Source organism: Trichomycterus rosablanca, chromosome 9, assembly GCF_030014385.1.
Source record: "Trichomycterus rosablanca isolate fTriRos1 chromosome 9, fTriRos1.hap1, whole genome shotgun sequence".
Classification (NCBI taxonomy): domain Eukaryota; kingdom Metazoa; phylum Chordata; class Actinopteri; order Siluriformes; family Trichomycteridae; genus Trichomycterus; species Trichomycterus rosablanca.
Window position 1 is genome coordinate 2,410,460 of NC_085996.1, and position 27,025 is coordinate 2,437,484.

The 27,025-nt window shown below is 41.4% G+C and overlaps 1 protein-coding gene across 1 annotated transcript in view; it reads right to left on the bottom strand.

The window, feature by feature from the left end:
• Positions 1-27,025, bottom strand: part of LOC134320274 (dynein axonemal heavy chain 8-like) — a 56,392-nt gene that overhangs the window by 21,335 nt on the left and 8,032 nt on the right. Inside the window, exons 14-54 of the mRNA XM_063001613.1 lie at positions 26,534-26,633; positions 26,328-26,447; positions 25,870-26,005; positions 25,605-25,789; positions 25,426-25,506; positions 24,659-24,775; positions 24,463-24,582; positions 24,251-24,386; positions 24,059-24,162; positions 22,923-23,029; positions 22,759-22,840; positions 22,540-22,669; positions 21,635-21,807; positions 20,903-21,029; positions 20,346-20,581; positions 20,151-20,255; positions 19,048-19,161; positions 17,801-17,863; positions 17,077-17,177; positions 16,781-16,918; positions 16,454-16,694; positions 15,570-15,769; positions 14,042-14,195; positions 13,799-13,962; positions 12,592-12,694; positions 12,411-12,515; positions 10,994-11,155; positions 10,673-10,897; positions 9,659-9,831; positions 9,409-9,587; positions 8,353-8,540; positions 8,008-8,094; positions 7,816-7,923; positions 6,746-6,880; positions 6,475-6,636; positions 3,227-3,473; positions 2,689-2,930; positions 1,390-1,530; positions 974-1,205; positions 122-264; positions 1-31 (exon numbers count right to left, since the gene is read on the bottom strand). The exon at positions 1-31 is cut by the window's left edge and continues 104 nt beyond it. Of these exons, the coding sequence (XP_062857683.1) occupies positions 1-31; positions 122-264; positions 974-1,205; positions 1,390-1,530; positions 2,689-2,930; positions 3,227-3,473; positions 6,475-6,636; positions 6,746-6,880; positions 7,816-7,923; positions 8,008-8,094; positions 8,353-8,540; positions 9,409-9,587; positions 9,659-9,831; positions 10,673-10,897; positions 10,994-11,155; positions 12,411-12,515; positions 12,592-12,694; positions 13,799-13,962; positions 14,042-14,195; positions 15,570-15,769; positions 16,454-16,694; positions 16,781-16,918; positions 17,077-17,177; positions 17,801-17,863; positions 19,048-19,161; positions 20,151-20,255; positions 20,346-20,581; positions 20,903-21,029; positions 21,635-21,807; positions 22,540-22,669; positions 22,759-22,840; positions 22,923-23,029; positions 24,059-24,162; positions 24,251-24,386; positions 24,463-24,582; positions 24,659-24,775; positions 25,426-25,506; positions 25,605-25,789; positions 25,870-26,005; positions 26,328-26,447; positions 26,534-26,633 (5,897 nt within the window). The remainder of the gene's footprint in view (positions 32-121; positions 265-973; positions 1,206-1,389; positions 1,531-2,688; positions 2,931-3,226; positions 3,474-6,474; positions 6,637-6,745; positions 6,881-7,815; positions 7,924-8,007; positions 8,095-8,352; positions 8,541-9,408; positions 9,588-9,658; positions 9,832-10,672; positions 10,898-10,993; positions 11,156-12,410; positions 12,516-12,591; positions 12,695-13,798; positions 13,963-14,041; positions 14,196-15,569; positions 15,770-16,453; positions 16,695-16,780; positions 16,919-17,076; positions 17,178-17,800; positions 17,864-19,047; positions 19,162-20,150; positions 20,256-20,345; positions 20,582-20,902; positions 21,030-21,634; positions 21,808-22,539; positions 22,670-22,758; positions 22,841-22,922; positions 23,030-24,058; positions 24,163-24,250; positions 24,387-24,462; positions 24,583-24,658; positions 24,776-25,425; positions 25,507-25,604; positions 25,790-25,869; positions 26,006-26,327; positions 26,448-26,533; positions 26,634-27,025) is intronic.

Below are 27,025 nucleotides of genomic sequence, written 5' to 3' on the forward strand. Positions count from 1 at the left end.
CAGTCCCCTGTTCACCGGTGAGGAGAACAGCCTAAGCACAACACACACACACACAAAATTTCTAATCAAGGGTCAGAGACACACAGTCCACGTGTGTTCCAGCAGTTAGATATGTGACGACCTTGCGCTGTTTTGCGATGGCCTCAATCAGGAAGCTCGTTCTGGTGTTGTCCACGTTGGGAACGAGAATGGACGTGTAGTCTGGTGCCGAGTCTGTGGGGTAGACGTACTGCACGACGTATTTACTCCAGTGATCCCAGTCACCTGAAATAAAAAAAATCCACTTTATAGGCTGCAAATAATCAGCAATAATGAGTAGGGATGTAACGATACACTACCCACGATGCGATTCACGATACGAATTTTTCCAGATTGTTTTAAACAAAATTAAATTGAAGACAAATTTTCCTTTTATTATTCTCTTTAAAAAAAAATAAAAAATACTGCATTTGTGCTTATCTTTTATTTATCTAAATAATGAAAGTCCTTTTATTTCTGAGGTAGGTGCAAACTATGCAAAACAATGCTGCACGTTTCCCTTTTTGTGTAAAAAAGCTGAAATGAAATTTTAAAACAAACCCCACATTAAATAAATACATAAATGATACAAATAAAGAAAGTATCCTCACATAAATACATTCTGAACCTGGCAACCCTGTAGTGACTTCAACCAGGCGAGGTGAATAGCACCAGCGCCCTCTGCTGCTTAAAGTCAATATCGATTCATTATACTGTACATGTAAACCGATTTGAATCGTTACACATGTGAATGGATTTTTAACTGTCTGGTGGTGCATCGTTACATCCCTAATAGTGAGGGCTCATTTTTTATTAGGCTGGACGCAGTCGTTTGTTCCCTGATCTGCTTCCGGAAGCAGAGACACGATTCCAATCACCAAAATACCCCACAGTCCCAAAAACACCAGGAATACCTGTTGCCTCCAGCTTTATTAAGTCGATGTGGTAAACTTGCCGTTCTGATTGACCATGTACTCGAACATGGTCTGGCCAGGCTCTGTCGGTGGCAGGTCAAGCTTGCTTTCATGAGAGCGAACGAACAGCTCCATCTTGTCCCGGTCATCCAGTTCCAGCAGAGCTCCCAGACTCCACATCATGCAGAACACGAAGAGGCGCTCCAGGTGCTCGCTGCTCAACGTGCCTCCAGCATCTTTAGGAGGAATCAGACCCTCCAGCAGGTTTACCGACTGGACACACACGTCAGTGGGTGAGCACCAGTACGGGTATCAGCGCAGTAAAGTAACGTAATAGTAACCGAGTAATTATTCAAGTGTAATGATCATTAATAAAGATTTAAAACTGATCTGGATGCTGATAATGAAGTACTGAAGTACTGACCACACTCTTTCATACTGCATGACTGTAGTTTACCTGCATAACGTAGTTGCACTCCAAGAGCTGCATTTTTGGCTTGAGGTTTTGTTTCATGAATATATAAGCATCTTCAAATATCTTATCATACAGGCTCATCAGGCTGTCAGCTTCCTGAGCACTGCGCTTGTTGGTCCAGCCCTGACACACACACACACACACACACACACACACACTTTGATATACTGCAGCTTGAATTGTTATTAACCAGACTTATAACTGGTCACAAAAAGCTTCATTATTATTATTCCTTATTTTACTAAGCAGATGATGAGAGTGAGACCTGTTAAGGAATCCTGTTACGGAAGAATAAATATTGTACATTTATATTTTTATTTAGTTTGACTGCACTGTAACCACCAAGGGAAAACGACACATCATGTTTTATTTTATTTGAGACTTTATTTCTACAGCAGCATGGTTGCATCTTTCCCTTTTTCTCCAAATCTAATCACATCCAATTCCCCAGTTATATCTCAGAATCAGAATCAGATTTATCGGATAAACACAAGGAATTTGGTTCTGGCTGATGGTATCTCTGTAGTATAAATATCTCATATAAATATCTGCTCTACTGCTGTAAATCTCGACCCTGACTGAGGAGCACAGTACCTAACACATGCCCCCTCCGACACATGTGTAGCAGCCACTTCTTTTCACCTGCATTAGGTGGGCAGGGATCAGTATGGCGTACTGAGAGTCACGCACTGCTCTCCGCTATTCACCATCTGTGTCATGCGGTGTCTCGACCAGCCAGCAGAGGCCGCTATTGCAGCAGTACATTTACATTTTCAGTATTTCACAGACACTTTTATCCAAAGCGACTTACAGTACTGTGACAGTATACAATCTAAGCAAATGAGGGTTAAGGGCCCTGGCAACCTGGCAGTGGTGGGGCTTGAACCAGCAACCTTCTGATTACTGGTCCAGTACCTAAACGCTAGGCTACAGCTGCCTGTAATGAGGAATCCCTTCAGCCCATTAGAACTTAAGATCATAAGATCCACTTTCCCACAGAATCCTTATTTTCTTCCTACTTCTTAATACTTGCCAGTGGGTGGATTAGCAGATCTAAATTCCCTCTAGGTTTGAGTCTGTCTGTCAATGTGGTATTTCTTCTTTGCATCTAGCTTTTTTCCTGGGTGGATCTGAATCCCCCTTGACCCTGATCAGGACTAAGCAGTAAGTAGTGAGTTAGCAGTTATAAATGTGAAACCTGCAGAATGGGTCTCCAGCTGAGAGCGGAGGAGCTCATGAACACACGCGAGACAGATAGAGTTAGCAGTTATAAATGAGAACCTGCAGAATGGGTCTCCAGCTGAGAGCGGAGGAGCTCATGAACACCATGCCCACTCTGGAGACGGTAGCGGGAGAAGCATTGTCCATGTTGTGCACCTCAAACACCAGCTTACAGCTCGGGGACATAGGGATCCGGTCACCGTTCGCCAGGGTCAGAGTTTTGTTGTCGTCCAGCACCGAGTTCAGGTTCTCGATCCAGATGGCGTCTACTGGCCCATCCAGCACAATCCAGATGTTTTCTCCTGAATAAAGAATAAATACATGATGTGCAGTGTGCAGTGCTCATTCTGAGGGAGTGAAAACATTTACAAAGCCTAAAGATAATAATTGAATAATATTAATGTCATGTTTAATACATGAGCTGCAGTTATGTGTTTGTACTGGTTTATGCTGCTACTTCAAATACAGCAAAGAATCCTGGGGGTTTTAAAGCCTGAAGTTGTTAATTTTTCTCACTTCAGACCAGAACAATGGTTCACTCTGCCCTTCAAATGGCTGATAACTTTGGAAGAGTTTTTAAAACCCAGCTCATGCTCACCCTTTTTAGTTCTGAGAGTTTTCCTCCACAGGGTGGAGAAGATCCCGTCGGTCCAGTCGTTGGTAGCGGCGTCCAGACGGCCGAACATCTGGGGCGCGGTGATGGCTTTGGGGTTCATCCTCATCTCTCTGTGAGCAGCGCCGCACTCTGTCATGGCGCGCATGAGGATGTTAATGGCGGTCGTCTTTCCGGCTCCGCTCGGGCCGAGGGTCATCAGGCCGTGACGCACCCGCGACGCCTCGTATAACTGCCGGAAACATTTACAAAACGTAAACAGGTGATTATAGTGTAGTCATGATCATCGGTTCTGGTTTCACTGATGTAATGGAACTGACTGTGGGGTGAGTTAGATGCTTGTTATTAGTAGTTAATGCATATAGAGGCGGTATATTTATTTATGGGCGCTTGGGTGGCCACTATGCCAGGATCCAGGGTTCAAATCCCTAGTGGTGCACACAGACTTTACTGGCAATGTCTGGGGGTAAACAAGGCCCTGGCATCCTCACACACATATACACACACACACATATACAGTATATATATATATATATATATACTGTACATACACACATACATCCTCACACACATATACACACACACACACATATACAGTATATATATATATATATATACTGTACATACACACATACACACACACATACATACACACATACATACACACACACATATACACACACACACATATACAGTATATATATATATTAGGGCTGTCAAACGATTAAAATTTTTAATCGCGATTAATCTCAGAATTTCATATAGTTAATCGCGATTAATCGCATTAAAAAAAATCTGTGTAAATGTTATAGAAAACAAGGATTTTTATGTGAAATGTTACAATTAAAATGGTGAACACATTTTATGCTAAATGTACTGATGTTAAAAACTGCTGGGACAAGAGAAAACTGTAAGGGAGTTTTATTCACTCACATACTAGGCAGTAAATGTCAGATTGTAGGTTAGAATTTCTCCATCAGCAAACATTGTAGATCAGCGGTGCTTTAGGTGGGATAAGGCGTAGTTATTGTATCAGACTTGTCTGTGGTTGTATCGTGACGATGGTTTGATGGACGTTTCTACACGAAGTGAGTGTGTTTTGACCCTTTGGGGCTTCCATAGTTCATGAACTAACGTGCTCGACTCAGCTTTCCGGTATTCGGTACAGAAGAAGAAGTTAATTAAGTGTAATAAAGTGTTCTGCTCCCGACAACTTGTGAATATAGCGTGTATTTATTTCTTTATTATGCAAGTGCATCACTACCACGATCGGTTACATTATGTTAACAAACCGCAAATGAACAACGGTGGCAAGTCCGACATTAAAACGTTTGTTCTACCAGTCAAGTCTCAACATGAACTAGAATTTGCGTTAATGGCACTAATTTTTTTAATCGCGTTAAATTGAGGTCGCGTTAATGCGTTATTATCGCGTTAACTTCGACAGCCCTAATATATATATATATATACTGTATATGTGTGTGTGTGTATATGTGTGTGAGGATGTATGTGAGGATGTATGTGTGTATGTGTGTGTGTGTATATGTGTGTGAGGATGTATGTGTGTATGTATGTGTGTGTGTATGTGTGTATGTACAGTATATATATATATATATATATATTAGGGCTGTCGAAGTTAACGCGATAATAACGCATTAACGCGACCTCAATTTAACGCGATTAAAAAAATTAGTGCCATTAACGCAAATTCTAGTTCATGTTGAGACTTGACTGGTAGAACAAACGTTTTAATGTCGGACTTGCCACCGTTGTTCATTTGCGGTTTGTTAACATAATGTAACCGATCGTGGTAGTGATGCACTTGCATAATAAAGAAATAAATACACGCTATATTCACAAGTTGTCGGGAGCAGAACACTTTATTACACTTAATTAACTTCTTCTTCTGTACCGAATACCGGAAAGCTGAGTCGAGCACGTTAGTTCATGAACTATGGAAGCCCCAAAGGGTCAAAACACACTCACTTCGTGTAGAAACGTCCATCAAACCATCGTCACGATACAACCACAGACAAGTCTGTTACAATAACTACGCCTTATCCCACCTAAAGCACCGCTGATCTACAATGTTTGCTGATGGAGAAATTCTAACCTACAATCTGACATTTACTGCCTAGTATGTGAGTGAATAAAACTCCCTTACAGTTTTCTCTTGTCCCAGCAGTTTTTAACATCAGTACATTTAGCATAAAATGTGTTCACCATTTTAATTGTAACATTTCACATAAAAATCCTTGTTTTCTATAACATTTACACAGATTTTTTTTAATGCGATTAATCGCGATTAACTATATGAAATTCTGAGATTAATCGCGATTAAAAATTTTAATCGTTTGACAGCCCTAATATATATATATATATATATATATATATATATACTGTACATACACACACACATACACACACACATACACACATACATCCTCACACACATATACACACACACACATATACAGTATATATATATATATATATATATATATACTGTACATACACACATACATACACACACACATCCTCACATACATCCTCACACACATATACACACACACACATATACAGTATATATATATATATATATATATATATACTGTACATACACACATACATACACACACACATACACACACAGACACACATATACAGTATATATATATATATATATATACTGTACATACACACATACATACACACACACATACATACACACACACATACACACACAGACACACATATACAGTATATATATATATATATATATACTGTACATACACACACACATACACACACACATACACACACACATACACACACAGACACACATATACAGTATATATATATATATATATATACTGTACATACACACACACATACACACATACATACACACACACATACACACACACATACACACACATACACACATATACAGTATATATATATATATATATATACTGTACATACACACACACATACACACACACATACACACACACATACACACACATACACACATATACAGTATATATATATATATATATATACTGTACATACACACACACATACACACACACATACACACACATACACACATATACAGTATATATATATATATATATATACTGTACATACACACATACATACACACACACATACACACATACATACACACACACATACACACACAGACACACATGTTCAGGTGAGTTTACCTGTATGAGCTTGAGGTTCCACGGCGGGTGATTAACGATTCCTGCTTGTTGCACTTGTGTGGCGACTGCAGCCTGCAGCTCAGCGTAGGTGCTGTTATCCAGCTGAATCCCAGGAAACAGGTCACTGATCAGACTGAGAAACAGAGGCTCGTCTTCATCCACCTGTAGCAGCACAAGCAGGGTGCATGAAGATCCCCAAAACCAGGAGCACAACGTGGGTCCTTTCCGTGGCGTCATTTAGTACTGATACTGCAATGGTTACGGTTCTCACCAGTTTGGAGAGGTTCATGTCACGCAGAACCCTCATCACGATGCTGGACTCAGAGTCTGAGGGTCGAGCCCGTTTCTCAGCTCCCAGAGTCCTCAAAACCGACAGAATGTTCCTCAACCCAAAATCATAGTGAACCTACAGAGAGAGAAGAGTTTATACATGAATATTCTGATTTACATTCTTAACAACAAGTGAACAGAATTATATACAATCCAGTATGAAAAAAAAAAATCCTTATTTATATTCTGTAACTGTTCACTGATCAACTCTAACTGACCAGATTTATTTGATCTTCTGGCTGCTCCATATTCGTGGTCACCACAGCAGATCTGGTGTGTGTACAGTCTTTACACTGGATGCCTTTTTTTATTTTATCTTGGCTTGGGACCGGCAGTGAATGCACCCTGACGAGTGCACCTCTCAATGGCTAGGCTGTTCAGCCCCCAATTCCAAATCCCCCAAGGCATAGCCAATTATATCTGTATCTGGATGCCCGACCGGCCGATAGCACCAAGGATCTCAGTGTTAGTGGCTCAGCGCAATTTACCACGAATGCTTTAATCACTTTTATCATTATTGTTTCTTTTTTATTATTTACCACTTTATCCTTTATCCAGGTCAGGGTCACGGTGGGTCCACTTTTTTAGGAGTCACTGGGCGCAATGCAGAAACACACCCCGGTCAGAAACGAACCCTCGGCCACCTTTAGCTTTGAGACATGGTCAATCATGTCTGTATGTAGACGTCCAACAGCAGCGCCGATTTAAACCCTGGATCCCAGCGGTAGTACGCTACGCCCGCGGAATTTACCCCTGCACCACCTGAGCGCCCATTTTGTTATTAATTATAATACAAACTGTATGAAAATATGTTTGATTTAACTACAAGCAAGCATTCAACATCTGAATTTGATCTCACAGATACACCACTGATCAATAATGAAACTGGATGAACTGCACATGCTCAGTACACTGCTGAGTCAGGAAGGCTGCGCGTTCCATCCACCTTTAATAATTAGGATGGGTGTTTCCATACTTTTGGCCATTTGGTGTGTGTTTGCTGACATGTACCTGCTTCGTGAGCTGCTCCTCACACAGTTTATAAAGCACAAAGAACTTCTGAGCCAGTATAACGTTCTCGATGAAACCACAGCTGGCCAGTTTGACTCTCATGATGATCTGAAACACAGAGGGTTCGCTTAGCTGAGCTTCTACAGAAGGGAAATGAGTTCACGTACCAGTACCAGTGTATAAAAACCTCACCTGTCTGTCAGGAACCATCATAGAAACGGTCCTGAACTGCACCTTTAGATTTTCGGGCAGTTCCTGGCGACCGGCGTAGCCCGGGTTCTATAACAAGACACATTAGTTTAAAGTAAAGGACGCCTTTAATCCTGCCCGTGTCATTCACTGTGTTTCTTATATTACTGTTCTTACATGACTGAAATGTCAATGTTGTGTTGAATGTATTTGGGCAAGATGTTGATGACACAACGTTCACTTACTCCATGTCCATTTTTATCTAATGATTGGCTTTTTATACCAAACAATCAAAGGTGCTAAAATATGGACCACACGTGTATATTTGAACATCTGTAAATACGTTACCATGGTAATAAAGAGTCCGAATTCGGGGTTCAGATCCACACAGTCTCCGTCGGTGAAGAGGAACTGAGCTTTGCGCTCTTTGCGAGCGCTCAGGACGATGTGGATCTGCTGTGCAGCGACCGACAGCACGGGCAGGTCGATCCTGTTAAACTCATCGAAGCATCCCCAGGACCCAGACTGAGCCAGACCTAACAGAAAGTCCTTTATTAGAGTGGATATACGTGATCGTTTTATCCTCAGTACCATTCTGAATAAAATCTGGACTGATGGCACACTCAGATACGTCTCTTTAATACAGACTTATTCTGCTGTTACACACTATATGGTCAAAAAGTGTGGACACCCCTCCTAATCATTACGTTTACATGTTTCTCTATACACAATACTAAGAGTGGTAAAAATGCTATATGCTATAATGTTATGCTATAAACATTTAGACAACATTCTGGGGAAGGTCCCTTCCTGTTCCAGTATGACTATTCTTCTGTGAACTATGCACAAAGGTTAAAGTCTCTGGTGTGGAAGAATTCAAGTATCATGTAAATCAGAGTTTTTCAAACTTTTTTTTAAACGTCTCACATGTTCTCTATGTCATGATTTTTACAGCAAGCCAGGCCACACAAACAATGCATTAAAACAAAACACAAAACAAATAATACTTCATTAATAAAAATGGTAGCAATCTGGTCCCACTGTGGTCTACGAGATGTAACGTAAAGCCTTCACAAGGGGGCGTTCTTGTACAAGTTAATTTCTGTTAATCTTTTCTCTGCAACCCATTTTTTTGGCTCCCCCGATGTAGAACACCCTGAGCTCAATCTCACTGAACACAAGTGAGCAAAAACTGGAATGTTGATTGTAAGCCAGGTCTTTTCACCCAACATTTACCTACATGGACACAAATTTCCACATGCACACTACCAAAATCGTATAGAAAGGCAAGTCCATATTAAATCTAATGAGTTTGGAACGGGTAACCAATACGCTCAGGGTCAGGTGTCCATATACTTGTTGACCTATAGTGTAGCGCCGTGTTGACTGACTAAATAAAATCACCTTTATAAATCCTGCCCAGTCCTCTGAAGTCCATCTGGTCGGAGCAGTTAAAGACCACGACGTACTTCCCCAGGCAGCGGCCCATGTCTTTGGTGGTTTCGGTTTTGCCCGTCCCAGCCGGACCAGCAGGAGCTCCGCCCATACTCATACCTAACGCCTGAGCTAAGGTAATGTAACACCTGGGAGAAAAACATTATTGTTATTTCTATTGAATGTACACGAGGACCTCCTAAAGGACGAGTAGAAGCACCTGTCTGTTAGAGGAGTGATGACCAGCCTGTCCGTGCAGCCTAAAAACTCGTTCTGATAGATGAAGTCGACGTCCGTGATCGACACTGCGACGTGATCCTGATCCTCCCGGAAATAAAATCTGCTCTGCTTCAGCCATTCAAAGTCACCGAGGGACCTGATGTTCATTTTCACCTAACAAGCACAGGGCTACGGTTAATTCTATTCCTGATACAGACTACAACTGCGCTTTAACCTTGTATTTATTAGTATATAAAATAATAACACGCTGGTAAGGATTTACTGACGCTAGACAAAGTAAACATTCATGTTTGTATGGAATATAAAATGGGTGGGTAAAAAAGTGTGATGCTTTTTTGAACAGATAACATCACAGAGAGGAAAGAGATTTATTTCATCGTAAACTACGTGTGTGTGTGTGTGGTGTGTGCACACAACCCAAAATTCCTTATAATGGTCCTAACAACAACTGGCCGGTCAGAAAATGATCCAGAAGGAAGATCTGAGCCACCGTTTGTTCCGCACTGCTCGGTTGGGTGGAAAATCTTCTTATACACAGAAAAATTCATGAACGGATTTCAATGCTTGATATAAAACTCAAAGTAACATGTCTAGATGATTAAATGTTTTCAAAACATCTTCTGACTCCATTTTTACCTTTTTTGCCCAAGACTGTACAACAAAAATATAAAAAATGATGATAAACAATGATGTTAATTTAATAACTCTCTTTTTATAAGCCAGAATATAAAGATATAAAGATAAAATGAAAGGACTGGGTGCTCGGGTGGTGCAGAGGTCTATCACACTCATGCTGAGATCCAGATTCGAACCTCAGCGGTGCGAGGCGTCTACACAGATATAATTAGCTATGTCTAAGGAGTGTGGGGATAGCTGAAGTCCTGAGATGGGTGGGTTCCGGTGAAAGCGAGCCCACAGCGACCCTGACCAGGATAAAGATGCTGATAAACATGCCATAAAAGGAATCACGTGATTACAGAAGTCATATTCTTACCAAATCATTAAAAATGTCTCTCTGATGGACGTGGATTGTAACCAGCGTCTCAAACTTAACACGCTCGAACTTGGACAAGTCGTGAGTCGTCTGTGCTATCAGCGTGTTCAGCAGATCCAGAAACTTCTGGTTTGTCACAGACATGACCCTCTTGTCCTTCTTGGCATTCTGCAGTGCCTCCTCTGAGTCTCGAGTCCAGAGCATCTGAATGCCCAGCAGGCCCACCTGAAGGAGAGGAACATCACCGGTGCATGTATTTTTAAGGCTGTGCTATATGTTATACGCATTGTTATGATACGCACGCTCTGAGCTGTTGCGTACCTGAGCTTGGACCTGGTTAAGGAAGGTGAGGAGCTGGAAGTCGGGCTCATTAATCTGCAGCTGAGCTGCTTTTATGACTGAGTGCAGTGAGGCTTGCTGTTGCACCAGTAACTCTCCCAACCAGAGTTCCACAGGACCGCGCGCCATTACTGGTTTGTCCAGCTGGTAAACACACACAGCACATCAGAGCAGCTCCATCCAAATCAATTATCATAATCAACACAGAAATAAAAACTTTATTACTGGTTCTTCCTCTTAGTGAGTAGGATGTATATATAATGTATATATAAAATACCACACCACTAGAGGTGCACTGTTTATCTCTATCATCAATTTATTTCATTAACTCACAGGTTGCGAGAGTCTTTACTTCAGATCGTTCATTAAAAAATGTCATAACATAACATCAAATAAGGTAAGAGGCAACTGGATCTACACTGTATGGCCAAAAGTATGTGGACACCTGACCATGAGCTTGCAAAACGCCTCACTAAGGGCAGCTGTAGCCTAGTGGTTAAGGTACTGGACCAGTTACCAAATGGTCACTGGTTTAAGCCCTACCACCGCCAGGTTGGCACTGTTGAGCAAGGCCCTAACCCCTAATTGCTTAGACAATACACTGTCTAAAATAAAGTGACTTTTTCAGGTAGAACAGTCGCTTTACTAAGAAGCTTCTAGGGTTAGACTTTGTGGTATGTCTATGGGAATTTGTGTCCATTCAGTAGTACAGATGATGGCAGCATGTGAAGTTTCATTAAATTGAGCTTTTCTTCATGTAGGGGGACAGTCATGCTGGAACAGGAACAGGAAAGAGAAGTCCCTAAACTGTTGCTGCAAAGTTGAATTCATGACTTCTTGTATAATTGATTTATTACACATGTTATAGATTGTTGTGCCTAAAACACATTAATTAAAAGATTAGAAGGGGCGTCCCAATACTTTTGTCTATATAGTGTTTTTAACACAACAATAAAATAGAATAGAATGCCTTTATTTGTCATATATACATATACACACGTACAGAACGACTAAATTCTTTCTTCGCATATCACGGCTTGTTTCGGAAGCTTGGGTCAAAGCTGGGGTCAGCCATCGTACAGCGCCCCTAGAGCTGAGAGGGTTAAGGGCCTTGCTCAAGGGCCCAACAGTGGCTGCATGGCAGAGCCGGGATTCGAACTCTCAAGCTTTCAGTTGACAGCTTAAAACTCCACCCACTAGGCTCCCACTGTCCCAGCCTCACCTACCGTTGCCCTTTATAATCCTGGCTGATCACTAACTACGACTGATCTCTATTTGACGTGATAAGATGAAGGATTTTGGAAACATCACCCACCCCTACTTCTCATCTGTACTCTGTTCCCCTGTGTGTGTGGAAATAAATACAACCGCACACTTCTGAGCTCCAGCTGATACGTACGGGTACTTTCTCGCCCTCCTGAGAGATCACCGCCAAAATCTTGTCGTAGTCCTTGACATGAAACTCCACCTCACTGACGTTGTCGAACACTCCCAGGAGATGAGCCTGCAATCACGAGTGCAAAGATGGTTATGAAGCTGGACTGACGTGGAGAGCGTTTATACTGGTGCGCCGCTCGTACCTGGATGGTGTGAGAGTCACTGGCTTGTCCGAGGATTTCCAGTAAAGCAGGATCGGACACAAAGAAAAAGCGGGGGAACTGCAGTCGTTTCTTTTCCAGGTAGCTGTACAGAAACAGGTGAAGCCTGATGATGCAGATGTTTTGAGACAGCTGCTGTCACATGTGCTTAGATAAAGCCTCACTAATGCACGGTAATAATACAGGGTTTTGGGATGAGGGATGTGTGGACAGTGAGGAAAATAATAATGTGAGTGTTTTTGTTTGTTTGTTAGCATCAAATCAGTGATTTGCTGACATTTTCTACATTCAATTAAATAAATAAATTAATTAATTAAAAAATAAATAGGACATTTGCTTTGAATTGTATGTCCAGGTTTAGTTAGTTAGCACTGATCTAGTGATTTATCATGTAAAAGACATGGCTCACACTGTGTTCATGCCTACACAGATGCATGCTATATGGCCAAAAGTATTTGGACCGTGAGCGTGTTAGACATCCTATTTACATTTTCAGCATTTAGCAGACGACTTCATCCAAAGCGACTTACAGTACAGTCTACAGTCTGAGCAATTGAGGTTTAAGGGCCTCGCTCAAGGGCCCAACAGCAGCACCCTGGCAGTGGTGGGGCTTGAACCAGCGATCTTCTGGTTACTAGTCCAGTACCCTAAGCGCCAGGCTACGGCTTGCCCTATCTAGTGACCTCTGTGTGATATTTTAGCTCGAACAACAGCCTCTGTTCTGAAGTATGGGAATTTGTGCCCACTCAGTGATAAGAGCATTAGTACGACTGGGCATCGATGTTAATGTTCTGGTTCATCCCAGAGCTGTTGAGTGGGGCTGAGGTCAGAGCTCTGTGCAGGACACTGGAGCTTCTTTGCGCAGTCATGCTGGAACAGAAAGGACCTTCCCTAAACTGCTGCTGCACAGTATTATAGTTTTATATCATGAATTTCAGCGGTTGTGTCTGAAACATGTGAATCATTTGAATAATAAGAAGGGGTGAAACCAGAGTTCTGCAGACCTAGGTTTGATCCGTGCCTTTGGTCAATGGGCAATATATAAGCTGGTTCAAGCTACACCACTGCCACTTGTTGCTTGATATACATCCACCATGAGAAGTTTTGTATGTTCTTCGCTTGTCCATATGGGTTTTCTTCTGCCCTGAAATAGATCGACACCCTGTACAGTGTGGGGCTGTGTTCATACCCTGTGAGAGATTTCTGGCAGAGTTCAAGCTGCTCCTGCAGGTGAGGTAGAAGCTGGCTCATGGTCTCATCTCCCACGCAGCACTGCACCACACTGGGGATCTCATGGGCTCTCTGCATGATCTTTATCCATAATTTATCGATGTTCTGGAAGCGCTTCGCTTCCTACAAGGTAATAATACGTAAATGAAGCAGTTCATGATTACAGGTGAGTAAACATACAGGCTGCAGATTAATGATGTACCTGTGGAAGCTGCTTGGCAATGTCTCCACCCACAAACACGGCCTCCAGGTACACCCACAGGTTCTGAACAAGCAGCCACTGCTCGATGATGTCTGATGATGTGGAGAGCTTAAAAACCCAGTTCTGGATGTCTTTCTTAAAAGGAGTGTTGTATCTATGTACAGAGAAATCAAACAGAGATTACCAGTCGCTGCCACATCTATTCACCTGCCAGTGGCTGAGTCTCATATAGTGCTGCCACGCTAAGCAAATCATGAGCAACGCTAGTGCAGGTGCTTCGGCCAGACAACGAAGGGCACAACCGTACAGCTGCAATGAAACCTAATGTGCCTGTTGGTTGCCCAGCCAGGTTGGTAGCACCACTGCCTGGGATTGAAACAAACCGGTTCGATCGATTACAGCTGTGAGTGTTGGGTTGTGTCCCTTCCTTAAAAAGAGTTTTTTACTAGTCAAGTAAAGTCACATTTATTTATATAGCGCTTTTTACAATAAACATTGTCTCAAAGCAACTTTACAAAGTCCGGGACCAACAGATCAAAAACCCCTATTGAGCAAGCCGAGGGCCACAGTGGCAAGGAAACCTCCCTTAAAAATACAGGAAGGAACCTTGAGAGGAACCAGACTCAGCAGGGACCCCCGTCCTCTTTGGGTGGCCTGGAGGATACTTTAAATAAATAGAATTTACACAAATCGTACAAACACAAAATTAAATTGAACTACACAGTTTCATTTCATTTTTACCATTGCTTTATCCTGGTCAGGGTCTTGGTGGGTCCTGGAAATATCAGGCGCAATGCAGTAACACACCCCCGACAGGACGACGATCCATTGCAGGGTCCTGGCTACCCCCCACCTCAGGCATAGCCAATCATGCCTGTATGTAGACGCTGAACTGACCGATAGCACTGAACCCTGGATGCCAGTGGTAGTAAGCGAGCATTATTTACCATACTTTATTTACCATCATTTATTTGATAATTTCCTTATTTTTTATTTTATTCTACTCTATTTTCATTTACTGTATTTACTCTACTTACACTGTACTGGAGCTGCTGTAACACTCGAATTTCCCCCATGGGGATCAATAAAGGAATCTTATCTTATCTTATTTACCCATGTGCCACCCACACAGAGCGCCCACTACACAGTTAAATAAACTTTAGTTTGATTAATTAAGTTCAATGAAATACTAAACTAATTTACCCTATAATGAATCTGTAGAATCATCAGAATTATGACTTGCACCCCTCAATCTACCAAAATTACCATAACAAAGAAAGTTTTATGTGCATTATGACTATGCTCCAGTGTTTAAACAGACAGAAGTCATCACTGTTTTATTTGTTTAAGCTTGCTAAGCTTACTGAACCCCTATACATCCGTATAAAGGAGAATAGTCTCTATATTTAAACTTCATCAAAGCAATGGTCAAAGCAATACCAAAAAATCTACAAAGTGCTAGTCTAGACTGTTATTTCTAATGAGAACATCAGTGTGTGAGACATGAACAGAACCTGATGAAACTTACCTGTTGCTTAGAAGTGATCCAAGCACCATCAGACTGTCCTCCATGGCAGTGATGATTTCTGCCGTCTCAGCTCCTTTAAGCATCAGCTCTCCTCTGCCTTTAAAAGCCATAAATGTGAGCAACTGACTGTACCATAAATCAACCACCTGTGCCAGCTTGGCCTCGATATCCTTCTCCTTTACTGCTGAGATGCAGATGTCCTAGTGTGAGGAGAAAAGTAAGGTCATCATTATAACACAAGTCTCTTTCAAACCCTGGTTAGACTAAGCATGACTTTAGCACAGGGATAGCTTAAATGAACCCAAAACAATGTATGTCATCTAAAGAGCAAAAGACACCAGTATCTACATACACTGACCAGGCATAACATTATGATCGCTGACAGGTGAAGAGAATAACACTGATTATCTCTTCATTATGGCACCTGTTAGTGGGGGGGGGGGGGGGGGGGTGTATTAGGCAGCAGGTGAAAATTTTATCCTGAAAGTTGATATAAAAAAAAAAACGGGCGAGCGTGAGGATCTGAGGGAATTTGACAAAAGCCAAATTGTGATGGCTAGACAACTGGGTCAGAGCATCTCCAAAACTGCAGCTCTTGTGGGGTGTTCCCGTTCTGCAGTGGTCAGGAACAGTGGTAAACCGGCGACAGGGTCATGGGTGGCCAAGGCTCATTGATGCACGTGTGGTCGGATCCAACAGACGAGCTCCTGTAGCTGAAACTGCTGAAGAGGTTCATGCTGGTTCTGATAGAAAGGTGTCAGAATACACAGAGCATCACGGGTTGTTGTGTATGGGGCAGCAGAAGGGGGGCCAATATTAGAAAGGCGGTCATAATGTTATGACTGATCAGTGTCTACATACACAGAGCCTCAGTGTAGCATTACCTCTATGTCTTCTTTGTGTTTCAGCAGTGGGGCCTCCATTATGTTTTGAAGGCAGAACGTGTCCGAATCCACGTGAAACTTGTGCTGCGTCAGGTCAGCGATGCGTTCCCAGTGTCTCTGCTTCATCGCTCTGTGAGCCATCATCTCCAGGAGAGGGCACGACTCGCTGAAGTCATCGATCCTTTTCTTCAGATCTAAAAACGCCTGCCAGTCTCTCAGTCCTTTGGGGAGCTTTCGGCATCTGAGTACAATTCAAAACACACAGGAGTTCTTACACTTCTGAGAGGAGCTGCTGCTGTAACACTGTGCAAGAGTCGCGACGGTTACCTGGTTTGGAATTCTGAAAGCTCCGTGTTGATCTTTTCAATATCCACTTCGGTCCAGAGGATTTCGTAATAGCCGCTGATCTTATTCATAACCGCATCGTAGAGGCCGTACAGCTTCTGAAGAAGCCCGAGCTCTTTCCTAGTTTCAATAACATAAGAGAGAGGAACACCATTATAATAGAATAGAAAAGTGACACGGGAATAATACAGAATTGTATGCATGTTTTAGGCCAATCAGCAGTGAGCATCATCATGTTTCTGGAGAGTGTTTACCAGACAGTGACAGACTGTAATTACCGAGCTTTCTGTAGAACATCATATTCAGTGACGGGCAGGCCGAACAACTGTTCTCCAGAAGAATATGTGGTGAACTTCCTCCACAGGTTATCAAACCCAGTCTGAGATCAATATCAGAGCACGTTTAAGGTGGAATAAAATTATATTTAATATAAAATGGTTAGATGTACAGTCGGCATTAGTCTGGCTGATTTATATATATATAATATTTTGTTTATGCATTTTCTCCCTTTTTCCCCCCTTTTAGCGCGTACGATTGCCCGATTGTGTCACGCTTCCTCTCCACCAATGCTGACCCCCGCTCTGACTGAGGAGAAAGAAGCTACCACACGCCCCCTCCGACAAGCGGGCAGCAGCGGTATGCATCTTAACACCTACACTTTGACGAGTGCAATGCGGATCAGCACTGTGTACGGAGAGACACACCCTGACAGTACTCTTTTCCCATCTCTGTGCAGGTGCCATCAATTAGCCAGCAGAGGTCGTAATTGCATCAGTTATGAGAGAGAGTCCCTATCCGGCTTAATCCCACCTGAGTTATATTCCTAAGTATTGATTACAGTAAGTTTTTGAAACAGTTATAATACATTTGCTTTTGAGTGCATGTCTGGGACCACCTAATGTCACATGAATAATATTTATAAGTATAAACGAGCCGAGGTGTGAGAGATTTATATAGAAAGAATAATGAATAAAAGCATTTTGAATTCTGCATCTGTCATACCTGGAAGATTTGAAGTCTGATGCTGGCCTCCTCAGGTGAAATGCCTGAAACATTCGGGCCTTCCTGATATCAGACAGACAAGGAACCATATATGAATCGCTAAGTGTCATACAACAGGTTATTAAAGCAATAAGCCACGAGAGGCCGTACGTTACTGTGATTTTAGCACGGGGATGACGTTTTTGGTACGACGCGAAGCGGAGTGGCTTATTGCTTTTATAAAACGGCGGTCAACATAAAATATAATAAATGATGTGAGGCGGTCATAGGTGTGAGTTTATCGGGGATTTTACAACGGCTTCGAACGCGGCTCAGCCAATCAGATTTTAGGACCGGAACTATCCGTTTTATAATAATATTCTTATGATCGGCTTTCTTCTATTTATTCTAATCTAATGTGATTCTCACACACTTTGGTCGGTTAATATCACTGGTTCAGTTTTAAATTCACAAAACCATACCAAAGCCACAGCCTAAAGTGACTCGAGGACAAAAAAGCTTATGTGAGAGCAGAAACACTGAGAACACAGAGACAGACACAAGAACAAACAAAACAAAAACGTCTGGGCAGCTCCGCCAGCAAGTGTAACTCAGACGATCACTGCAGGAACCAGACAGGGGAAGTGAGAAAACCATCAGCAGCAAACAACCAGAAAGATGACATGCCACACAAGGACAAAACTCAAACCAGACAATTATCTGTACATAGTTGCTGCTTGTTCAGATCTTTGGCTAGTTAATTTAACCTGTCTGTTTTTTTGTCCAGATATTTTTTTTATTATGGCCGGGTGGTGTTTAAACTTTAGTTTGTCTTTATTTTAACAATGACTAGTGACAAATACAAAAGCAGAAACATCAGAGGTGACAAAACATATTCACTTAATAATGTTTATTATTCTTATATTTGCTCCTTTAATAGATTAATTGTGTAGGTATAATTACTTTGTAATTGAAGCTGCTTGCTTATATACAGAAGAATTAACTTTTAAATACATTTCAATAGTTCTTAAATAAATATGTACTTGTTTTATTTGCACATCATGCTTAAAGAAAGTGTTTCAGTTTATCTGCTAGTCAGTGTCTCATTGTCTGCTGTTTACTTCAAACAAAAAATAAGATGATTTATTTAGTCAATTGCATTATTCTATTCCCGAACTCACTTAAATCCCTGCACCCTTACAATTAGATGGACTCGGGTCTGAAACAAAAGTGTCAGTGTGGCCCTCAGGAATGAGTTGATTGCTCACCGTTTCATACTTCTGGCCGAAAGTCATCAAGTCATTCTGAAACGTGCCGACTGATTCCAGGAGATTCTCTTTCAACTTGGGCTGCGCACTGACCAGTTCATGCTGGACTGCTCTCTGTGTAGGGGTTTTATATAAAAAACACATTAGACTAAATGCTGTCCCTTCGTCTCCCACATGTTTTATTAAAACACCAGAATATGTAACATGGTTTTAGAAAGAACAGAGGACTCGATTTCAAAGCAACGCTTTAAATGGTCTATAAGGAGTTTGGTATGTTTTCCACAAACATATCTCATGCAAGTAAATGAGAGGGTAAGGTAGTCAGGGATGCCTGGTGATGCACTGGCACACTGTTTAGATGTATTTCCTGGGTAATACTATACTACTGGGTATAACTATACACTGGCAAGGCATAACATTATGACCACTATCAGGTGAAGAGAATAACACTGATTATCTCTTCATCACAACACCTGTTGGGGGGGGGGGCATATTAGGCAGCAAGTGAATGTTTTATCCTCGAAGGTTACATTTCAGGGCCAAATTGTGATGGCTAGACGACTGGGTCGGAGCATCTCCAAAACCGCAGCTGTTGTGGGGTGTTACCGGTCTGCAGTGGTCAGGAACAGTGGTAAACCCGGCGTCAGGGTCATGGGCGGCCAAGGCTCATTGATGCACGTGTGGAGCGAAGGCTGGCCCGTGTGGTCCGATCCAACAGACGAGCTACTGTAGCTCAAACTGCCGAAGAAGTTCATGCCGGTTCTGATAGAAAGGTGTCAGAGTCGACGGGTCAGGGCTGTTTTGGCAGCAAAAGGGGGACCAACACAGTATTAGGAAGGTGGTCATAATGTTACGCCTCATCGGTGTATATATTTCATATAAGCTGGACTGCAGTTAATAACACACTACTAAACACATTACTTAGACCTAGGGCATCACCAGCAGTGTTTTCACTGCTTTCCAGAGCCACGGTGACCCTGACCAGAATGGATAAATGATTGAATAAATGTTTAAATGAAGGAAGAATCAGCCATGAATCATCTGTGATGGATCTTTCATAAAGACAGACACTGTGGAATCTGAGTTGAGAATGAGGAACGTACCTCTTTGGACTGCAGTTTAGCAAAAGAGTATCTTAGTGTATCCACACCCTCGGCCTCCTCCTTCGTCACTTCCACTTCAAACTTGTTTAGTATAGAATAGGCTTCCTAAAAACATCACTAATCAATTTCATGTCTAAAATAAACCATAGATTAGTAAGATAAGGATTAGAAATATGGCTTATCATTATGTCGGACCTCGATGGGCCCCATGGTCATGTCCATTATAATTTCTGAGTCCCGGATATTGGACAGGGCTTCCATAGCGAATCTCACGTCGTCCAGGTCAGCTATAGGGCGTGAGAGTTTTTTTTGCTGCTCACTAATGAAAGCGATCATGTCCATCAGCTTCTTCTTGTATTCCTTTTGTACGTACTTGCACAGCATCAGTTTCCAGGCTTTCGCTTCCACACTCAGGGACATCTTCAGTGGAGCTACAGACATCACCAACACAAACAACAAGCATGTGAATAAATGAAGCAACACTGTAAAATTCTGTAGGATTTAAGGTTATGACTTCAGAGTCTGAGCTGAACCAGCCGTATGCACAGAAGACGTGGAATAGGCGTACCTGGCACATCCCAACCCTAACTTCAATCCACCTATTTTTTCAATATTTAACAGTGCAATATAATTATATTAAACAAAACCAGTGATGCACTGCAGCTTTGATGACATTAATGTGCCATTTTTCACACATAACACATAAAAACCTCAACTGTAATAGCTAATGTGAATATTTGGTATTATTTTACCTGTTGACAATTCCATTCCACCTAAAACGACGATGGGCGTGATGTCCGCGATCTCCTGTTCAACCGTTTCATAGTGTAAAATTTGCTCCTTTATCAGGTATAGGTCGGGGTTGCTACTGATGAATTCCTGACAGAAAACACAAACATGCGTTTATGATTTCATATTAAACAAATGTACACTGTTATAGTGATGTCTTTAAAATGTGATTCTTCAAAATTTGGGTGTTTATTCCACTTATAATCACCATTTACAAACTATTTTCAATCCTCCTTAACAATGTAAAAAACTCCAGCAGAATATCACATTCTATCTGTAACAAGTCCATCTACTGGGAGCTATAATATGGCTAACAGAGGGGGCATGAAGGCGCAGATCAACAGCAGTCACCCGTCACTCCAGTAGGAAGTGTTTCCATTCATCATGGTTTCTTATTCACAGATTTGTCGGCTCCTCAATCATGAGGCCGGCACAATATTTGGAAACACCTGCCGCCTGAGTATTACTGTTGTATTACCGCTGTATTACACCTAACAAAATGTAAACATAACATGATCTATTCAGGTGGCACATCGGTGCCGCTGAGAAAGTGAGAGCTGCACAGTGACATGGACTGATGACCTGGGTTTGATCTAATCAATGTCTGTGACAAATTTAACATGTTGTAATTGTTTATCCAAGTCCAGTAGTTTTGTCCGTTTTACATTAATAAGTTGAGTTGAGTGTTGAGCTACCTTGACTTGGTCGTCTCGGTCCTGATCCCAGATTACTTTGAAGGCTCTGAACTGACTGAGCACATCTCCGGGCTGTTTACCCAGGAGGTTCACCCCTGACATTAGAAGTCCTACAGGCTTGCACACATTCTTGTTTTCAGAAACACTCTGGAAGAAGTTCCTCAGCCGCCCAGCTAGAGAAGAAATTTCCATTTAAACGTTTTTAAACTCAAAATGTCGGATGCTTTCAAATGTTAAAACGAGGAGAAAAAGTTAATAATGTTTTATTGGAATTATTTCACGATCTTTATTTAACATTCACAGCCTTAGTGCTTTAAAAAGCTGTGTTAGCCTTTATAATCGATTAGAACCAATTAAAAACATATTAACAAAGGCGTGTACATTATACTTTGGTTTACACCTGGTGCCCATGCTGCCACACAGATGAAAAAAAAGCCGTCAGTATGTCGTAATAACGAGAAAAGTTCATTTCCTTAAATGCTGCGTAGCCGAACCCAGCTTGAAGACATTTAAGATGCTGTAGCTTGTAACCTTGTAGCTTGCTGTGCCGATCAAGATTCTCCATTAGGAATAGTGCATGTCTAAGATATGTGAGCGGTTTTTACGTCTATATAAAGACTAAGATTTAAGAATCCTTCGCAGTGTTTAAATAGTGATAAAAATATCATCTGTGCTGCTCAGTGACACCAAAACTCATGAAGTAAAAAAAGCATGAAGTAAAATTTGATTCTCTTTATAACAACATACTGACATTTCTTTTCATCTGTGTGGCAGCAATACGCTTCCGGACTTTACAGTACAGAATATGTCTTTCTGTTTTTTGCAGGAAACAAAACAACTCCAAATGCATCAAGCTGAAGGGAAACCGTGGAAGATTCTTAATGATTGTTAATGCCGCCTCTTACATCCAGACTTTCCAACGTCGTCTGAGCGGCAATCCTGTTTCCAGCATGCCACGCCGCGGCTCACCTCCAGCACCAGATGCACCAGGTGAATGATTGCTTGCTGGATCTTATCAAGACTCGGTATCATCACCTTCATCAGAACACAGAACTCTCAATGTGCTTATGGTTCCAAGATTCAGTAACAGCACAGAGTAAAGCATTAGTAATATAAACACTTACCACATTGGGTATGGTCAGGTGGATCTCAGATTTTATTAAAGTTATCACCTCATCTGAGACACTGGGATGGCCGCCAGATGAGCTAGAAAGAAAAAATTACTGCTTTAAATGTTTTGTGTATTTTTTAATGATTTATTTACATGGTGAAACATGTTCATTCTCACCTGGAAATAAACAATCTTCTTTTTAACGTGTCCAGAGACAAACATGTGGCCTTCACCAAAGCGTCCAGAAGTTTTGCGCTGAAGTGAGCATACAGTTCTCTGCACTCCTACAAATAACCAGGAAAATAAACAGCAGGGCCATTAATGATTTAAATCTAAAAATGATTTAAATGTAATTACATTGTTTTTAGGTCTCTTTATCACATGAACATAAAATTGTTATTGTTTGTTTTATACATGGTATGTTTTACATCATAACTGGTGCCCTTGCAGGCCAAACAGAACTAGGTGGAGATTGACGGTGTGGCTCGATTACAGAATAATGTCTTTCTGCCTTTCCAAATCTGGTCGGGAGAGAAGGCATGGAGGTGCAGATGGTTGCCATTGTTTCCGCGTAACAGACAGTCACCTGCGCCTGGTTGAACTTTCATTTGTTCCAGGTGGAGATGTTTCTTTTTATTACAGTTTCACACTTACAGATTTGCTAGCACCTCTGTTGGATCAGATTTGCCAGCTCCTTGTTGGAACTGTGAACTACTTGTGATAATAAAAATAAAAATAATAATAAGAAGAGAATGCTGTTTGCTAAGCAGAAACCAGATTGCTAGTGAAAGCGATGCAGAAGTGTTACTGTTGTGTCTGATGCTCCACGGGAAGTATGAGTACACGATGCACATCACTGTGTTGCTTACCATTTACAGCTAAAGGTTTTGTGTGTGAGACAGTAATACGGTGGCTTCAGGGTATTAGTGGTTAACATTTCACTTGGTGCATTGGTATAACAAATATTAGGTGGAGCAGTGGTCATTTACTTTGGCCTACTATTGCTGAGATCAGGGGTTCGAAACTCAGAGGTGCTACCAGGCAGGCAAGCATCTACAGTGGCATGATTGGATATGTCTTAAAGGGAGATGGGTAGCTGAAGCCATGTGATAAATTGACATCCTGTACTTATTTAACACCGTCCTTGATTTATGTAGAACATGGGAAGCTCTAACTAGAAGGTCTATATATATTATATACATATATACATATATATATCAGTTTGTTTTACAGGCAGTATTTTAGTTATAGATTAATCTTAACTATAGGTGAAGTATTTATTTTAGCTGACAAATAGTGGACCCAGCATTTACGTTTTTAAAGTCTTCGTCTTTATCAGCTTCACGGGCTTCTGCCTTGAACCTGTCTTTATCGTTTGATGAGCCCAGATCTTCTGAGAATGCAACACGTTTGTGTCCTACAAATACAAAACAGCATCATTTTCGTTACTTCTGTTTATATAGAAACGTTTGCAAGGCCTGTTCAGATCAATCTAATCAAAATACCTTTAGGTTTCTCAGCCGGGTCTTTGCTTTCTTTTGGCTCATAAATAGCACTGAAGATTAAAGTCAGTTCCTTCACTGCCTCCTCTACGTGGCTGCTCTTTTGGTTGAGAGTCTGAGCCCACAGCTTAGTCTGAGCCTGTATCAGATTTAAATGTTACTTCATCATAAAGTATTCTTAAGCATCCCGAATGCTGGGGGTAACATGACGTTACCTCGTTGGTGGTAATCAGGTCCTGTAGAGATGAGGCTCTGTCCTCTGGCAGGGTGATGAGGACAGTCTCGGAGATGTTGTGTAAAACACCTTCAATGCGAATCTCGCAAAGATCTGTCACCTGAACATGTTACATGCAGTTAGAAGATACTGTTAATCATGTCACTATTGTTCTCACATACACACTCAGAATGTACCTTCTTTAGAACATGCTGCAGCTCAGCCATGGCAGCATCAAGATCATTGAAAAATGTGTCCAGGATGAGAGACGACCAGCTGAGAAACACCAAGCCTTGACGAAGCACAGAGTCCACCTGGTACACAGAGCAACTGCATTAGATAATATAATCATTCATTCTCTGTTTTACCACTGCCTTATCCTGGTCAGGGCTGCAGTGGGTCTGATTCACCAGGCAAAATGCTGAAAACACCCCAGACAGACACACACACACAATTAGGGCAATTATTAGTAGCTCCAGTTAACCTGACTGCATGTCCTTGGACTTGGACACAGGGAGAACATGCAAACCCCACACAGAAAGGACCCTAGACCTAGGGGAATCAAGCCCAGGCCCTTACTGCTGTTGTGTATTCTGCTTTACTCTGAAGCAATCAGACCTACAGTGTGAAACAAGCCATGGAAGAAATTTAAGGGAGACCCAGCTGATGCACACTGTGATAAGACACTTAATCTAGACCAGGGTTTTAAGCAACCCAAATTCATTTTGTCCATGATTTTTTACACAACCCAGGCAACACAAAGAATGCTATTTACTGTATCTGGTCTCACTGTGATTTACAAGATGTAATATAAAGCCTCCATTTCTCTGCGACCCACTTTGTCTGATTCACGACCCACCCAGGGTTCGAAAAACACTGATCTGGCATTAATTCATATTTACATGTTGATATATTCTATTTAATAATTTATCAGATATAAAAGCCAGTGAGAAGAATATCATACCTTTTTTATTTTTGATATCATCAGACTGTAAAACATAGCAGGAATTTCCTCAAGCGTATCCTCATAACTGCTGATAAACGTCTACACATCACAAACCAAACACACACACACACACACAGTTCACTGTGATTAGCAGGTTTGTTGTAAAGTGAATGAACTGAAAGCTCATTTTTTCCCACCTCTAATCTGAATTGTGTTGTCTTTAGGTGTTTCTCTGTCCTAAACATATACAGAGCCTTCTCGGGAACCTTCAATCCCAGTTTAATCAAGCATTTAATCTCTCGTAATGTCTCGTTTATTGTAGAACTGTTCACCAGCAGTTTCTTTGATTCTGGGTCGCGAACAAGCAGGGTTTCATACAGGGCTGTAAAAGAGGTAAAATCATGAGTGTTTTCCATCATTCCTTTAGGGTTCAAATGTAACAGAAACGCTTAAGATACTTGCCATATTCCAACTGTGGGAACCTGTTCATCCAGGCTGTATAGTAAAGAATCTCAAACTCCACAAACACCGCTGCAGACCTGTTGTACAGCTGCACAACATCCTGCCCCTCAGATGTGGACAGGACCTCTGAGTTTTTCTGCATATTGTTTATACAGCATGTGTAAGTACTTGGTGTATATGGTGAAAATGTTTTTTAATTATTACATAAAACTGAACTGTTCCAAATACACATTTACTGGGACTTCTACTAACAATTCTTATTAAATGATTGAGCTATTTTGTTTTAATTATACTGAATTATTAGCATTAGATTATTTTGCAGGACCTTTCACTAGCAACAAATCATAGTGATTGTATAAATAAATGAAACAGTGAGTCAGGGAGGCTTATGAAAGCAGTGTAGCACAATATGAAATGTTCCTTTAAAAACAAGGAGCGTTCATAAAGTCTGTGTGCACCTCAATGTAACTGATGGGTTCCTGTATTTTGCTGAACAGCTGCCTGACCCAGACAATCCTGCCCGCCACTGGAGGCATGTTTCTGCCTATGGGAGGATCTTCTCTGTAGGTCTGATAGTGCTACACATATAAACACAGGAGTTAATGTTAATTCTGTTGTTCTTTTAGTGTGACAATGATCCTCAGATCTTTAGACCAGCAGAGACCTGGTTTACAGCTTCGAGCTCTGTGACGTAGTGCTGCAGAATCAGGTGGAGGGTTGTGGAGATTTCTGCCTGCAGACACGACATGTTCAGTTTCTGAAACCTAGAAACCAAACACATTCATTAACGACTGAACGTGATCTGCTTTGTCAAACATTAGCTGATATAAGATAACACGGGGGGGGTTAGGGTTAGGGTTAGGGTCAGTCTGTTTGCCACCTTAAACTGTACCATTAAATAGTTCTGCATGAATAATAATTACAATAACAATAACATAGTTCTGAACAAAGTGATAGAAATCAGCTATAATACTTAAAGAGATCAGCAAGACGTGCAGGAGCTAAACCGGACTTTGTAGTAACAAATGTACCAGACTGCCAGTGTAACTTAATTATCCTGCCATAATGTAATCTGGGTTTTTAGTGACTTTTTATACGTCATACTGCCTTATTACAGCGACCGGTTTCTGGCAAATTATTCACACACATTTCCAGC